The sequence below is a fragment of the Neoarius graeffei genome, chromosome 11 (genome assembly GCF_027579695.1).
Source record: "Neoarius graeffei isolate fNeoGra1 chromosome 11, fNeoGra1.pri, whole genome shotgun sequence".
Classification (NCBI taxonomy): Eukaryota; Metazoa; Chordata; class Actinopteri; order Siluriformes; family Ariidae; genus Neoarius; species Neoarius graeffei.
In genome coordinates this window covers 34,755,571-34,772,973 of record NC_083579.1, presented here as the reverse complement: position 1 = coordinate 34,772,973, position 17,403 = coordinate 34,755,571, and the positions used below count along the sequence as shown (strand labels likewise).

At 46.8% G+C, this 17,403-nt stretch overlaps 1 protein-coding gene across 3 annotated transcripts in view; it reads left to right on the top strand.

Moving 5' to 3' along the window:
* Positions 1–1,317: 1,317 nt before the first annotated feature.
* LOC132893811 (E3 ubiquitin-protein ligase TRIM39-like) overlaps positions 1,318–17,403 on the top strand; it is a 62,550-nt gene continuing 46,464 nt past the window's right edge. For 2 of the 3 annotated variants that reach the window (XM_060932953.1, XM_060932951.1), the window contains exon 1: positions 1,739–1,890. In XM_060932953.1, the coding sequence (XP_060788936.1) occupies positions 1,872–1,890 (19 nt within the window). In that variant the 5' untranslated portion in view covers positions 1,739–1,871. Of the gene's footprint in view, positions 1,415–1,738; positions 1,891–17,403 lie in introns of those variants that run through there. The other variant, XM_060932952.1, reaches the window with a different exon arrangement.

Sequence of the window (17,403 nt, the reverse complement as noted above, 5' to 3'; positions counted from 1 at the left end):
ACCATTCACACTCACACCTACGGTCAATTTAGAGTCACCAGTTAACCTAACCTGCATGTCTTTGGACTGTGGGGGAAACCGGAGCACCCGGAGGAAACCCACGCGGACACGGGGAGAACATGCAAACTCCGCACAGAAAGGCCCTCGCCGGCCCCGGGGCTCGAACCCAGGACCTTCTTGCTGTGAGGCGACAGCGCTAACCACTACACCACCGTGCCGCCCTCAAATGGTTTTATATTGTATAAATTTAAGGTATTTTCTGATTTACTGTTGATTCTTGTCATCACTTAAATCTTGAATAAAAATCTTTTACAAAGTTTATAAAGCCCCTGCTGCAGTTTATTGCATAATTTAATTGTAGTCACTGGATTTTGCTAGTGGGCACTTCTCAGAGTATTTAGGAAGATTTTAAGAGAAATACTGGTAAACAACATGGGAAACAGATAAACAACAAGAGAAACAGAGAAACAACAGAGGTGTGGCAGCTGGAGCGTGGTCGAGCTTCAGCAGTGGACGAAGAGGAGGCAGGTAACATGTGATGAGTCTCACCTGTCAGATTACCAGCAATGTATTCATGTGTCTCTTCTGATTTTTCAGGAGAAACCGGTAACCAGAGACACGGCTGAGCAATCCACTGGTGTGTGTGTGTGTGTGTGTGTGTGTGTGTGTGTGTGTATGCATGCCTAGGGTGCATAGAGAAAAGAAGTAAAATGAAGACACTGAGAAGTGATTGTAAAATGGAGAATAAAACACACCTTGAGTTGTTGCAAGCCTGTCTCTCATTTCCTCAAGCTGCTAAAGTGTTACAAACGGCAGTGTAGCAGTAATAATAATATTTCAACAAATTTCCAGATCTGTCTAAATGATTTACTTGTAAAGTGAAACCAAATACACAAACAGGTTAATGTGATCTCTGTAGTGCAGGTTCTCAAACCTCTTGAAGTGTGAATTTCCCTCTGGAATTAATAAAGCGATCTGTCTGTCGAGCCAAGAACCCTTTTAACTGTAAAATAAATTTCATAGACACCATTGAACCATAATCCTACCACTCAAATATTAGGCTATTTTTTTAAATATTTGGATTAATGTTAACCAGACTAAAGACGATAAGAACTTCATGATGCATACGTATGTCTTTGACAGTTGTGGATTGTGATGACCAGAACAGTAAACTCCTGTAGTCTTAGGAAAACTGTACACACACATTTTCCTGAGTTTGATATGAGAGTTTTGTGTGTTGAAATGAGTAACCGCCTCATGGTGCTTCAGTGAAAATGAAACCAAACCAGTATGAAAGCTCACAGGAGCAGGAAAACTTCCTTGGAAAACAAATGCTGATTTTAATGCCCACATAAAGAATCGACATAAAGAGTAATGAATGAATGAATGAGTTTTGAGAAAAAGAAGAGTAAAGGTATGTGCTGTGTTTCTTTTTCTTTTTTTTTGTAGATCAGAAGTTTTTCCAGGATTTTGTTTTGTTGATTTATTAAACTGAACTGAGTAAAGAGTGCCAGATAAAATTGTTTCTGTACCCAGTGAAATATGAGCATATATTATTCAGTTCATGTATAACAGTGGTGATAAATGTTAAAAATGAGAGAGCACATGCACAGTAAACAAATTTGATAGCTAAGATCAAGGAAATGTTTCACTGTGCTGTTATGTGTGTTTTAAGAATGTTACTGGACGAGTTGCAAACATTCATACTAACAGCAGGAAGTAAGAAACTATAAAGTACAGTCACTGACTGAGATCTGTGAGTGTGCTCAGTGAAAGTCTGTGCTTTTTACTGTACAGGGTGAAAAAGGAGAAGGGAAAAGGACATCATTGATTCTTTATCATCACAACTAAGGCAAGGCAGAAGGAACAGCATGGATAAATCTCATGAATGTAAGTTACACAGTTTATACTTGAACAGATGAGTATTTCAGGATATATCAGTTTCTAAATCAGTGATGACTTCAGAACCCTAATGTGAATCCCACATTAAAGACTGATATTAATTTCAAGCTCATGAAAGCAGATTTCTGATGATCAGATTAAATGGTTTTCAGAAACATGTTTCGGAAGAAACCACTGTGCTCTGATATGATGGTGTCTTGCACTAGAGCATTGTTTGTTTGTTTGTTTGTTTGTTTGTTTGTTTGTTTGTTTGTTTGTTTAATAATCTCAATCATGCCTGATCCTGAAGGAATTCTCTTGTAGAAAGTTTGGCCAAACTGAACCTCTCTTGCAGTTATTTTTTGTTTTTTCATGCCCATGATATTTCTTTATGAACTTAGTTGGCTTGGTTGGTTATTTTAATACGTGATTGAACCCAGAGGGACTCTGACCTCGGGGTGGAACGGTACATGTATTCGTACTGAACCGTCACGGTACGGGTGTTATGGTTCGGTGCAGGCAGTCATACGGAAAATACACGGTACAAAAATGTATAAAACTTAGGTGTGACGATCGATGAATGTAATGCGGAACCAAATTTGATTTGCACAATTTCTTTCCAGACACCTTAAACTGTTGTTAGGACTGGGACTGTTTTGGCCTCTAGAGGCCACTGTTATTTCCATCTTGTCATTTTGTTTTGGCCTCTAGAGGCCGCCACTGTGTTTTTGTGTTTGTCTTCATTGCCTGTTTCCTGCCCCGCCCTGTTCCTTAATTAGTGTGTGTATAAATACCCCTCTGTTTGTTCCCTTGTCACGGAGTCTTTTTCCTATGTTATGCTGTTAGTGCTAGTTCCCGCTGTCCCATGTACCTTGCCTGTGTCTTTGTATTCTTGGTTTTTGCTTCTTTCTTTTGGACTTTGTGGATTTTGTTTTTGACCTTTTTGATCTTCTGAGCATTTGAGTTTTTGCCTTTTTTCTTATTTGGATTTTGGACTTTGAACCTTGGGATATTTTATTTTTGTTTATCTTCTGAGCTTTGGATTATTCTTTTTGTTTTTTCCCTTGGATTGTACATAGTGTAAATAAACTGTTTCTGATACTTTTCTACTTCCGCCTCACGCCTCTGCACTTGAGTCATTCCCCTGCTGGCCTAGTGGGGGTTTGCTGGATTATCACACCAGCGAACCAGGTTTGAATCCCAGCAAAACCCTAACAGAAAGACTCCGTCATGACCGACTCAGCAGAGGCTGCTTCATCTGTCTACCCGGCCAACCTTCAGGGAATGATGGCTGCGTTAACACGCCTCGGATCCACAATGGACACTCATGGACGGACTCTTGCAAGCCAACGTGAGACCCTTACTCGCCACGAGGTACTGCTTCAGCAGATTGGGAAAACCCTGGCACAGCTGACTTCTCTGCCCCCATCTCCTCCGCCTGATTCTGCTCCTGCTCCACTATCTGCCATCTGCTCCACCATTCTGAACCCAGCCTTCCTGCACCACAGAGTGATGACGTCAAGCACAGTGAGTGTCGAGAGTTCCTTACCCAGTGCCAACTCACCTTTGAGCTTCAGCCTACCACCTACACTACGGATCGCCGCAAGATTGCCTTTGTGATAACCTTGTTAGCTGGTAAGGCACGAGCCTGGGCCACTGATATCTGGCAGAGACAGGGACCTGAGTGCTCTGATTTCCAGCTGTTTACTGAGGAGATGCTTTGTGTCGTCGATCAAGCAGACATCAGTAAAGACGCAGCCAGAAAGCTCATGTCCATCCGGCAAGGGGGAAGCGTCGCAGACTACGCCATCTCGTTCTGGACGCTCGCAGAAGTAAGTGGATGGAACGAGACTGCCCTGGTGTCAGCCTTCCACCATGGTCTGTCTGACCCCATCAAAGACGGTCTGGCTTCTATCGGATGCCCAAGTGACCTCGAAACACTGATCTCACATTCTACTCATCTGGACAACAGGATGAGAGAACGCCGCCAAGTCCTGAGCCTCCCCAGCCTCCCTGCCTCTACCTGGAGCCCGTCTACCTCCTCCAGTGACTGTCCAGAACCCATGCAAGTGGGTCGTACTTGCCTCTCCGCATCTGAGAGGGAGCGCAGAAGGAGGGACAAGTGCTGCATCTACTGTGGCAAGCCTGGTCACTTCTGAGCATCATGTCCCAAACTCTCGGGAAAAGGACTGCCCCGTCCAGCCGAGGGAGGGTTGTGACGGGGCCTACCCTCTCTCCTGAACTCCCTGGCCAAGGAGTCTACATCCCGGTCTCCATCTCCTGGGGTGAGTCTGTCCACTCTTGTCAGGCCTTGTTAGACTCCGGGGTGGCTGGAAACTTTATGGATGTTCACTTCGCCCAAAGTATCAATGTCCCGACTGCACCTCTTGAAGTCCCACTGTCTGTGTCTGCCCTGGATGGCCAAGCCTTAGGTGACGGAAGAGTCACCCAAGTAACTTCTCCAGTCTTCCTCCAGTCTCAAGGTCACAAGGAAGAAATATCCCTGCACCTGATTCCTTCACCTGAGTTCCCAGTTATTCTAGGTCTCCCTTGGCTTACCTGCCACAACCCTCGCATAGACTGGGTAACAAGCCAGGTTGTGGAATGGGGCCCTGCATGCCATGCCTCTTGTCTGCTTTCTAGCTCTCCTGTATCTCCTGCCGAGCCTCCTGATCTCACCGAGTTATCTCAAGTTCCCACAGAGTACTGGGATCTAAAGGAAGTTTTCAGGAAGAGCAGGGCCGCCGTTCTTCCTCTGCACCGTGCCTATGACTGTGCCATCGACTTGCTCCCTGGGACTACCCCTCCTCGTGGCAGACTGTTTTCCCTCTCTCAGCCAGAACGCAAGGCCATGGAGGAATACCTCAAAGACGCCCTGGTCTCTGGGTTCATTCGACCCTCCACCTCACCCGCTGGTGCCGGCTTCTTCTTTGTCGGCAAGAAGGATGGGGGGCTCCGACCATGTATTGACTACAGGGGCCTGAACAAGATCACTGTGCGCAACCGATATCCCCTTCCGCTGATGTCCACAGCATTCAACCTGCTCCAAGGCGCCACCGTCTTCACCAAGTTGGACCTACGGAACGCATACCACCTCATCCGTATCCGACAGGGAGACAAGTGGAAGACTGCCTTCAACACCCCATCTGGGCACTACGAATACCAGGTGATGCCCTTCGGAATCACCAATGCACCAGCTGTTTTTCAGGCCCTAATCAACGACGTCTTGAGGGACATGATTAACCTGTACGTTTTTGTCTACCTCGACGACATCCTTATCTTTTCCAAGACCATGCAGGAGCACCGCCACCATGTCCGCCAGGTTCTCCAGAGGCTGCTACAGAACAATCTGTTCGCCAAGGCCGAGAAATGAGAATTTCATGTTCCCGAGATCTCCTTTCTGTTTTATTGTACGGACAGGCCAACTCCAAATGGACCCAGCCAAGACCCTGGCCATCTGGGACTGACCCACTCCCAAGTCCGTCAAAGAGGTTCAGTGGTTCTTAGGATTTGCTAACTTCTACCGCAAATTTATCAGGAACTTTAGTTCTGTAGCAGCACCCATGTCGGACCTCACCAAAGGGACAGGTGGATCTTATGTCTGGTCTCCTCAGGCGGAAAAGGCGTTCAAAGACCTCAAGGACCACTTTTGCACGGCACCCATTTTGGTCCTCCCGGACACCTCCCAACCATTCATCGTGGAGGTGGACGCCTCAGACAGTGGTGTCGGCACGGTGCTCTCTCAATGTTCGGAAGGAAAGCTGCACCCCTGCGCTTACTTCTCCCAACCGCCTGAGTCCTGCGGAGTCCCGGTACGATGTGGGGGATCAAGAACTGCTAGCGGTAAACTGGCCCTTGAGGAGTGGAGGCACTGGCTGGAGGGAGCGCAACATCCATTCCTGGTTTGGACGGACCACAAGAACCTGGAGTACCTCCAGCAAGCCAAGAGACTCAATCCACGACAGGCTAGGTGGGCCCTGTTTTTCAGTCGGTTTGACTTCCCCCTATCGTACCGCCCCGGTTCCAAGAACACCAAACCTGACGCACTGTCCAGGCTGTTCTCTGCAACTAACAGGGAGAGTGAAGTCGGGCCTATTATTCCTGTGTCCCGGATTGTGGCCCCTGTCCGCTGGGGTATTGAGGAGGCTGTCCGACGAGCCCAACGCCAGGACCCCGGTCCTGGGACGGGGCCACCGGGCCTCTTGTACGTCCCACATCAAGCCTGGACCAAGGTTCTCCAGTGGGGTCACTTGTCCCCTCTCACCGCCCACCCGGGAGCTCGAAGGACCCTGGACTTTTTGAGAAGGCGCTTCTGGTGGCCTAGCATGGAGAAGGAAGTGAGGTCATTCGTCCTTTCCTGCAAAGTGTGCACCAGAAGCAAGAACCCACAACAGCACCCCCAGGGTCTCCTGCATCCTCTGACCATTCCCCGGCGTCCCTGGTCCCACGTGGCAGTCGACTTCATCACGGGTCTCCCTAAGTCACAAGGTAACACTGTCATATTGGTCATAGTTGACAGATTCTCCAATGCCTGCTGCTTTTTACCACTGTGCAAGCTCCCTTCTGCTCTTGAAACTGCTAAACTATTATTCACTCATGTCTTCCGAGTCTTTGGTCTCCCGCAGGACATCGTCTCAGACTGAGGGCCCCAGTTCTCCTCCCGAGTGTGGCACGGGTTCTGCAAGGTCATCGGAGCCACTGCCAGCCTCTCCTCTGGGTTTCACCCACAGTCCAATGGCCAGACGGAGAGGCTCAACCAGGACCTGGAAACCACCCTGCGAGGCCTGGCTATGGATAACCCTACATCGTGGAGCACCTGGCTGCCATGGGCAGAGTACGCCCACAACACCCTGCAGTCATCGGCCACCAAGCTGTCGCCATTCCAGTGTCAATTCGGGTTCCAGCCACCTCTTTTCCCGGACCAGGAGGAGGACGCGAGGGTGCCCTCGGTCAACCAATATGTGAGACGGTGTCGCAAGACCTGGAGCAACGTCAGGAAGACCCTCATCCAGACCTCCAGAACCAACCAGACTCAGGCCAACCGCTATAGAAGACCTGCCCACGCTTTCCGCCCTGGGCAGCGGGTTTGGCTGTCCAATAAGGACCTTCCGCTGCGGGTGGAGAACCGCAAGCTTGCTCCTCGCTACATTGGCCCCTTCAAGGTGATGCGCAGAGTCAACCCTGTCGCCTACCGGCTCCAGTTGCCCCGGACTCTGAGGATCAACCCCACATTCCATGTTTCCCTGTTGCGGCCCGTACTGGCGTCCACATATGCCCCTGCCCCTAGGAGCCCCCCACCCCCCCGCATCTTCCAGGGTCAGACTGTGTTCACTGTGCATTGCCTGCTTGACTCCCGCCGGGTCCGCGGCGGGCTTCAATATCTAGTTGATTGGGAGGGCTATGGCCCTGAGGAATGCTGTTGGGTCCCCGCCCAGGACATTCTAGATAAAGGACTATGCCGGGACTTCCATTCGGCCCATCCAGATCGCCCTGGGAACGTCAGGAGACGCTCCTGGGGGGGGAGGGTCCTGTTAGGACTGGGACTGTTTTGGCCTCTAGAGGCCACTGTTATTTCCATCTTGTCATGTTTGTTTTGGCCTCTAGAGGCCGCCACTGTGTTTTTGTGTTTGTCTTCATTGCCTGTTTCCTGCCCCGCCCTGTTCCTTAGTGTGTCTATAAATATCCCTCTGTTTGTTCCCTTGTCACGGAGTCTTTTTCCTATGTTATGCTTTTAGTGCTAGTTCCCTCTGTCCCATGTACCTTGCCTGTGTCTTTGTATTCTTGGTTTTTGCTTCTTTCTTTTGGACTTTGTGGATTTTGTTTTTGACCTTTTTGATCTTCTGAGCATTTGAGTTTTTGCCTTTTTTCTTATTTGGATTTTGGACTTTGAACCTTGGGATATTTTATTTTTGTTTATCTTCTGAGCTTTGGATTATTCTTTTTGTTTTTTCCCTTGGATTGTACATAGTGTAAATAAACTGTTTCTGATACTTTTCTACTTCTGCCTCACGCCTCTGCACTTGAGTCATTCCCCCTGGTGGCCTAGTGGGGGTTTGCTGGATTATCACACCAGTGAACCAGGTTCGAATCCCAGCAAAACCCTAACAACTGTAAGCCTTAGCTCAAGCTGATTGGCGTCTAACCACCACTGAGCTCTATATAAAATCTGGAGAGCTCAGAGCCAATTGAGGTTTTTCACCCACGTGACCAAGTCATGTGATGCATCGTTAGGCTGCCATTTTGGACGTCACAGCTCGAATCAGTTTGAATGCGAGGAAGGTGACAAACGAAAAACATAAAAGAAAAAGGAGCGAGATGCAGAAAACACCTTCACTATCCAGCGACGTAGGGCATTTACAGGGTGAGCAGAGGGAGAGGTATTTGCAAAAATTGAGGTTAGCAGGCTTTGAGAACGACGTTTACCTGCTTCCACCAGGATTGTTCACTGACGTACGGAAGTACACGAAGCCCTCGTCTTTACCTGACTTCGGCCCACATGATCTGTATACCTATGTCGTTAAAAACCCATCGCCATACACAGGTATTGATCTGAAAGTGTATAAGAGTTTGGATGCCTACAAATATTTTGTGTCAGGCTGGGTAACATGCCTACATCAGTGGGTCGTCCCTGGAGCTGGTGGTCGCCATCTTATTACAGCTAAGGTTTGTTCACATTTTCATTTACTTTCGGTCCTCAGGATAAACAAAATGTTATTAAATGTCATTGAAATAACTTCTTAGTCTGTTGAGACATGGCCCGTTATAAATTTGCTGTTACCAGGCAATGACCAAGAACTGTATTATTAGGATCGGTGTCTGTGTTGTAGCAGTGTACTAGCAGCTAGCTGTTAGCACTAGCTAATGTCAACAACATAGTATGTTACTGTAGCAATGTTTACGTTCAGTCATTTGTATGACTGTTAAAACCTTTCAGTCTCAAGTTTTTCCTTGACTGTATTTACTAGTTTATTGTAATTATGATCCGGCAGCTATTTACACCGGATCCAGTGTAAATAGCTGCCAGAGCGCGCTCCGGCTTGCTCCCCCTCAAATTAAGCAGCGCACTCCGGGAGCAAGCCGGAGCGTGCTGCTTAATTTGAGGGGGAGCAAGCCGGAGCGCGCTCCGGAACCTCGGCCGGAGCACTCCGGGAGCAAACCGGAGCGTGCTGCTTAATTTCATCATAATTACAGTAAACTAGTAAATACAGTAAAGGAAAAACTTGAGCCTGAAAGGTTTTAACAGTCATCCAAATGACTGAACGTAAACATTGCTACAGTAACATACTAGCTACTATGTTGTTGACATTAGCTAGCTTGACCTTCAAAATGGCGGACACCGGGGCGTCACGTGACCCTGTGACATCAGGTGAAAAACCTCAACTTTCCGCTGTAGAGATGAGTGAAGCCATCTGGCCACCATCTTTTCACTCACATCACATGTATTTGGCTCATGTGTTAAAGCGTCGTATCTGATCAAATTTGCTCCCAGAAAAATATCTCCTGACTTTTTTTGCCTTTCATTACCACCTCTTATTTTTTCAACTTTATCCCCGTTCCGTACATATCTTTATAGCGCTCCCCTTCACTGTTATTTTTTTTTCCTTTTCCAGATCAGTCTCTGATCTTTTTTTTAATGGCACTTTTGCGATTATAATTATTCTAGCGATCATATCAGATTTTCTCTTATACAGTTCTATCAAACTCTCTATCTATCACTCTATCTATCTACAGTGGTGCTTGAAAGTTTGTGAACCTTTTAGAATTTTCTATATTTCTGCATGAATATGACCTAAAAAATCATCAGATTTTCACACAAGTCCTAAAAGTAGATAAAGAGAACCCAGTTAAACAAATGAGACAAAAATGTTATACTTGGTCATTTATTTATTTATTGAGGAAAATGATCCAATATTACATATCTGTGAGTGGCAAAAGTACAGTATGTGAACCTTTGCTTTCAGTATCTGGTGTGACCCCCTTGTGCAGCAATAACTGCAACTAAACGTTTCCGGTAACTGTTGATCAGTCCTGCAAACCGGCTTGGAGGAATTTTAGCCCATTCCTCCATATAGAACAGCTTCAACCCTGGGATGTTGGTGGGTTTCCTCACATGAACTGCCCGCTTCAGGTCCTTCCACAATATTTCCATTGGATTAAGGTCAGGACTTTGACTTGGCCATTCCAAAACATTAACTTTATTCTTCTTTAACCATTCTTTGGTAGAATGACTTGTGTGCTTAGGGTTGTTGTCTTGCTGCATGACCCACCTTCTCTTGAGATTCAGTTTATGGACCAATGTCCTAACATTTTCCTTTAGAATTTGCTGGTATAATTCAGAATTCATTGTTCCATCAATGATGGCAAGCCGTCCTGGCCCAGATGCAGCAAAACAGGCCCAAACCATGATACTACCACCACCATGTTTCACAGATGGGATAAGATTCTTATGCTGGAATGCAGTGTTTTCCTTTTTCCAAACATAACGCTTCTCATTTAAACCAACAAGTTCTATTTTGGTCTTATCCATCCACAAAACATTTTTCCAATAGACTTCTGGCTTGTCCACATGATCTTTAGCAAACTGCAGACAAGCAGCAATGCTCTTTTTGGAGAGCAGTGGCTTTCTCCTTGCAACCCTGCCATGCACACCATTGTTGTTCAATGTTCTCCTGATGGTAGACTCATGAACATTAACATTAGCCAATGTGAGAGAGGCCTTCAGTTGCCTCTCTCACCCTGGGGTCCTTTGTGACCTCTCCGACTATTACATGCCTTGCTCTTGTAGTGATCTTTGTTGGTTGACCACTCCTGGGGAGGGTAACAAGGGTCTTGAATTTCCTCCATTTGTACACAATCTGTCTGACTGTGGATTGGTGGAGTCCAAACTCTTTAGAGATTGTTTTTTTTAACCTTTTCCAGCCTGATGAGCATCAACAACACTTTTTCTGAGGTCCTCAGGAATCTCCTTTGTTCGTGCCATGATACACTTCCACAAACATGTGTTGTGAAGATCAGACTTTGATAGATCCCTGTTCTTGAAATAAAACAGGGTGCCCACTCACACCTGATTGTCATCCCATTGATTGAAAACACCTGACTCTAATTTCACCTACAAATTAGCTGCTAATCCTAGAGGTTCACATACTTTTGCCACTCACAGATATGTAATATTGGATCATGTTCCTCAATTTATAAATGACCAAGTATGATATTTTTGTCTCATTTGTTTAACTGGGTTCTCTTTATCCATTTTTAGGACTTGTGTGAAAATCTGATGATGTTTTAGGTCATATTTATGCAGAATTATAGAAAATTCTAAAGGGTTCACAAACTTTCAAGCACCACTCTATCTATCTATCTATCTATCTATCTATCTATCTATCTATCTATCTATCTATCTATCTATCTATCTATCTATCTACTTTATTCTCACAGTCATATCTTAACAGTATTTATTGGACACATAATTCACTGTCACAATATTCACGCAGCTTGCGACCAATATGACCAGTAACTACTGTTCAGACATGACTGTGAGAATAAAGTGAAAATGGCAAATAACATGAGAAAATAATCCTGTTTCGACAACTGTCCTAAAGAGAAAGGAAGTGTTGTATAGCCTTTGTGTTGGATAGATAGATAGATAGATAGATAGATAGATAGATAGATAGATAGATAGATAGATAGATAGATAGAAAAGGAAGAACTATATGAAAGAGATACACTGTATAAGAGAAAATAAGTATATGGCTGGTGATGATTCCTGTATCTCCCTCTCACTGAGAGAGAAACCCCAGAAGGTGGGAGTGTTTGTGGACTATGAGGAGGGTCTGGTCTCCTTTTATGATGTTGAATCCAGGTCTCATATCTCCTCTTTTACTGGTCAGTCTTTCACTGAGAAACTCTACTCATACTTCAGTCCTTGTTTTAATGATGCAGGTAAAAATGCAGCACTACTGATCATTTCTTGTGTGTAAATTTTCACCTCACTATATCAAGAGTGTGTGAAAGGTCCTGATTGAAAAATAAATAAATAAATAAATAAATAAATTAGTTTGTTACATGGGCAGCATGGTGATGTAGTGGTTAGCGCTGTCGCCTCACAGCAAGAAGGTCCTGGGTTCGAGCCCAACAGCCGGCAAGGGCTTTTCTGTGTGGAGTTTGCATGTTCTCCCCCATGTCTGTGTGGGTTTCCTCTGGGTGCTCCGGTTTCCCCCAAAGACATGCAGGTTAGGCTAATTGGTGGCTCTAAATTGACCGTAGGTGTGAATGGTTGTTTGTTTCTGTGTCAGCCCTGTGATGACCTGGCGACTTGTCCAGGGTGTACCCCGCCTCTCGCCCATAGGCAGTTGGGATAGGCTCCAGCTTGTTTGTGACCCTGGAGAACAGGATAAGCGGCTACAGATGATGGATGGATGAATTAGTTACATTTATATAGCACCTTTCTCAAACTCAAGGTCGCATTACATTGGTCAGAGAAAAGAAGAAAAGAGTTGCTAAAGAGTGGTGAGTTTTTGCACTGGTGGAGAAATGCTCATGAAACAGAAAGAGATGAGATTTGAAGAAAGGAAGAGAAGAGCAGTCACGGAGGGGTTGAGGAAGGGAATTCCAGAGCTTGGGGGCCATGGCACTGAAGGACCTGCCACCCAGGGTAGAGAGTCTACTACGAGGAACAGCAAGGAGATTATAGCTAGAGGATCTAATAGAGCAGGATGGAGTATAAGGGGACAGGGGATCACAGATGTAAGAAGGAGCAAGTTTATGGAGAGCTTTGAAGGTGAGTAGTATGATTTTATATTTAATTCTGGACAGAACAGGTAGCCAGTGAAGTTGAGAAAGAATGGGGGTGATATGAGCAAATGGTTTGGTATGGGTGAGGAGTCTCGCTGCAGAGTTCTGAATGTATTGTAATCTTTGAAGGGATTTAGTAGAGAGGCAAATCAGAAGGGACTTACAATAATCTAGGCAGGACATATTGAAGGAGTGGACCAATGTTTGAACATCACTAGTGGAAAGAAAGGGGTGAAGGTGGGCAATGATCCAGAGGTGGAAGAAAGCAGTCTTGGTGAGGGATTTAATGTGGGGATCAAAGTTGAGTGAGGGATAAAGCAGTATTCCAAGGTTTCTAACAACAGGTGAAGATTTAACAAGTGCACCGTCGATGATAAGACTGAAACTGGAGGATTAGGACAATGAAGATTTGGAGCCAGGCAGCACGGTGGTGTAGTGGTTAGCGCTGTCGCCTCACAGCAAGAAGGTCCTGGGTTCGAGCCCCGGGGCCGGCGAGGGCCTTTCTGTGCGGAGTTTGCATGTTCTCCCCGTGTCTGCGTGGGTTTCCTCCGTGTGCTCCGGTTTCCCCCACAGTCCAAAGACATGCAGGTTAGGTTAACTGGTGACTCTAAATTGACCGTAGGTGTGAATGTGAGTGTGAATGGTTGTCTGTGAGTCTATGTGTCAGCCCTGTGATGACCTGGCAACTTGTCCAGGGTGTACCCTGCCTTTCGCCCATAGTCAGCTGGGATAGGCTCCAGCTTGCCTGCGACCCTGTAGAAGGATGAAGCGGCTAGAGATAATGAGATGAGATGAGATTTGGAGGCAATAAGCATGAGTTCTGATTTATCTGTGTTAAGTTTTAGAAAATTATTCTGCATCCACCTTTTTAGGTCTGATAGACAGTCATTGAGGGAACTGGGTGGGGGGTCAGTGGGGGAGGATGGTGTGAGATATAACTGGATGGATAAATAAATTAATAAACAATAATAATAATAATAACTCTTTTCTCATAGTTACCTTGGAAAACTCTATCCATACTTCATTCCTTGTGAAACTAATGGAGGTAAAAACTCAGCACCACTGATCACCTCTCCTATCATGAAAGCTTAATAAATTCTTACCTCATCGATTCAGTAATGTATGAAATGTCCAGAATGAATGACAATGAGTCTCCTTTGTCACTTTTACAGTGGTGCTTGAAAGTTTGTGAACCCTTTAGAATGTTCTATATTTCTGCATAAATATGACCTAAAACATCATCAGATTTTCACACAAGTCCTAAAAGTAGATATAGAGAACCCAGTTAAACAAATGAGACAAAAATATTATACTTAGTCATTTATTTATTGAGGAAAATGATCCAACCTTACATATTTGTGAGTGGCAAAAGTATGTGAACCTTTGCTTTCAGTATCTGGTGTGACCCCCTTGTGCAGCAATAACTGCAACTAAACGTTTCCGGTAACTGTTGATCAGTCCTGCACACCAGCTTGGAGGAATTTTAGTCCATTCCTCCATACAGAACAGCTTCAACTCTGGGATGTTGGTGGGTTTCCTCACATGAACTGCTCGCTTCAAGTTCTTCCACAACATTTCAATTGGATTAAGGTCAGGACTTTGACTTGGTCATTCCAAAACATTAACTTTATTCTTCTTTAACCATTCTTCGGTAGAACGACTTGTGTGCTTAGGGTCGTTGTCTTGCTGCATGACCCACCTTCTCTTGAGATTCAGTTCATGGACAGATGTCCTGACATTTTCCTTTAGAATTCGCTGGTATAATTCAGAATTCATTGTTCCATCAACAATGGCAAGCCTTCCTGGCCCAGATACAGCAAAACGGGCCAAAACCATGATACTACCACCACCATGTTTCACAGATGGGATAAGGTTCTTATGCTGGAACGCGGTGTTTTCCTTTCTCCAAACATAACGCTTATCATTTAAACCAAAAAGTTCTATTTTGGTCTCATCCATCCATAAAACATTTTTCGAATAGCCTTCTGGCTTGTCCATGTGATTTTTAGCAAACTGCAGATGAGCAACAATGTTCTTTTTGGAGAGCAGTGGCTTTCTCCTTGCAGCCCTGCCATTTACACCACTGTTGTTCAGTGTTCTCCTGATGGTGGACTCATGAACATTAGCCAATGTGAGAAAGGCCTTCAGTTGCTTAGAAGTTACCTTGGGGTCCTTTGTGACCTCACCAACTATTACACACTGTTAGGGTTTTGCTGGGATTCAAACCTGGGTCGCTGGTGTGACAATCCAGCAAACCCACACTAGGCCACCAGGGGGATGACTCAAGTGCAGCGGCATGAGGTGAAAGTAGAGTATCAAAAACAATTTATTTACAAAATTAACAATCCACGGCAAAAACAAAAGTATAATCCAAAAGCTCAGAAGATATCAGGGAAAATAAAAAATATCCAAAAGTTCAAAGTCCAAAAAATGAGAAAAGAAAAGGCAAAAATAGAAACGCTCAGAAGATCTCAAAAATGGTAAACACAAACTCCAAAAAGGTCCAAAAGAAAGCAAAGTACAAAACCACAAAGACACAGGCAAGGAACAGAGGGAACTAGCACTAACAGCATAGCATAGAATAAAGACTCCGTGACAAGGGAACAAACAAAGGGGTATTTATACACAAACTCATTAAGGAACAGGGCGGGGCAGGAAACAGGCAATCAAGACAAACACAAAAACACAGTGGCGGCCTCTAGAGGCCAAAACAAACATCACAAGATGGAAATAACAGTAGCCTCTAGAGGCCAAAACAGTCCCAGTCCTAACAGGACCCCCCCCCCCCCCCCCCCCCCCAGGAGCGTCTCCTGACGTTCCCAGGGTGATCCGGATGGGCTGAATGGAAGTCCCGGCACAGTCCTTTATCTAAAATGTCCCGGGTGGGGACCCAACAGCGTTCCTCAGGGCCATAGCCCTCCCAATCTACCAGATATTGAAGCCCGCCGCAGACCCGGCGGGAGTCAAGCAGGCGATGCACGGTGAACACAGTCTGACCCTGGAAGATGCGGGGGGGTGGGGGATTACTAGGGGCAGGGACATACGTGGACGCCAGTATGGGCCGCAACAGGGAAACATGGAATGTGGGGTTGATCCTCAGAGTCTGGGGCAACTGGAGCCGGTAGGTGACAGGGTTGACCCTTCGCACCACCTTGAAGGGGCCAATGTAGTGAGGAGCAAGCTTGCGGTTCTCCACCCGCAGCAGAAGGTCCTTGGCGGACAGCCAAACCCGCTGCCCAGGGCGGAAAGCGTGGGCAGGTCTTCTATGGCGGTTGGCCTGAGTCTGGTTGGTTCTGGAGGTCTGGATGAGGGTCTTCCTGACCTTGCTCCAGGTCTTGCGACACCGTCTCACATATTGGTTGACCGAGGGCACCCCTGCGTCCTCCTCCTGGTCCGGGAACAGAGGTGGCTGGAACCCGAATTGGCACTGGAATGGCGACAGCTTGGTGGCCGATGACTGCAGGGTGTTGTGGGCGTACTCTGCCCATGGCAGCCAGGTGCTCCACGATGTAGGGTTATCCATAGCCAGGCCTCGCAGGGTAGTTTCCAGGTCCTGGTTGAGCCTCTCAGTCTGGCCATTGGACTGTGGGTGGAACCCAGAGGAGAGGCTGGCAGTGGCTCCGATGACCTTGCAAAACCCGTGGCACACTAGGGAGGAGAACTGGGGCCCCCAGTCAGAGACAATGTCCTGTGGGAGACCAAAGACTCGGAAGACGTGATTAAATAATAGTTTAGCAGTTTCAAGAGCAGAAGGGAGCTTGCACAGTGGTAAAAAGCGGCAGGCCTTGGAGAATCTGTCAACTATGACCAAAATGACAGTGTTACCTTGTGACTTAGGGAGGCCCGTGATGAAGTCGACTGCCACGTGGGACCAGGGACGCTGGGGAATGGTCAGAGGATGCAGGAGACCCTGGGGATGCTGCCGTGGGTTCTTGCTTCTGGTGCACACTTCGCAGGAAAGGATGAATGACCTCACTTCCTTCTCCATGCTTGGCCACCAGAAGCGTCTTCTCAAAAAGTCCAGGGTCCTTCGAGCTCCCGGGTGGGCGGTGAGAGGGGACGAGTAACCCCACTGGAGAACCTTGGCCTGGGCTTGATGTGGGACGTACAAGAGGCCCGGTGGCTCTGTCCCAGGACCAGGGTCCTAGCGTTGGGCTCGTCGGACGGCCTCCTCAATACCCCAGCGGACAGGGGCCACAATCCGGGACACAGGGATAATAGGCCCAACTTCGCTCTCCCTGTTGGTGGGAGTGAACAGCCTGGAAAGTGCATCAGGTTTGGTATTTTTGGAGCCGGGGCGGTATGATAGGGTAAAGTCGAACCGACTGAAAAATAAGGCCCACCTAGCCTGTCGTGGATTGAGTCTCTTTGCTTGCTGGAGGTACTCCAATTTCAATGGTCCGTCCACACCAGGAATGGATGTTCCGCTCCCTCCAGCCAGTGCCTCCATTCCTCAAGGGCCAGTTTGACCGCTAGTAGTTCTCGATCCCCCACATCATACCGGGACTCCGTAGGGCTCAGGCGGTGGGAGAAGTATGCACAGGGGTGCAGCTTCCCTTCTGAGCATTGAGAGAGCACCGTGCCGACGCCGCTGTCCGAGGCGTCCACCTCGACAATGAAGGGTTGCGAAGGGTCCAGGAGGATGAGAATGGGTGCCGTGCAGAAGCGGTGCTTGAGGTCTTTGAACGCCTTTTCCGCCTGAGGAGACCAGACATATGATCCACCTGTCCC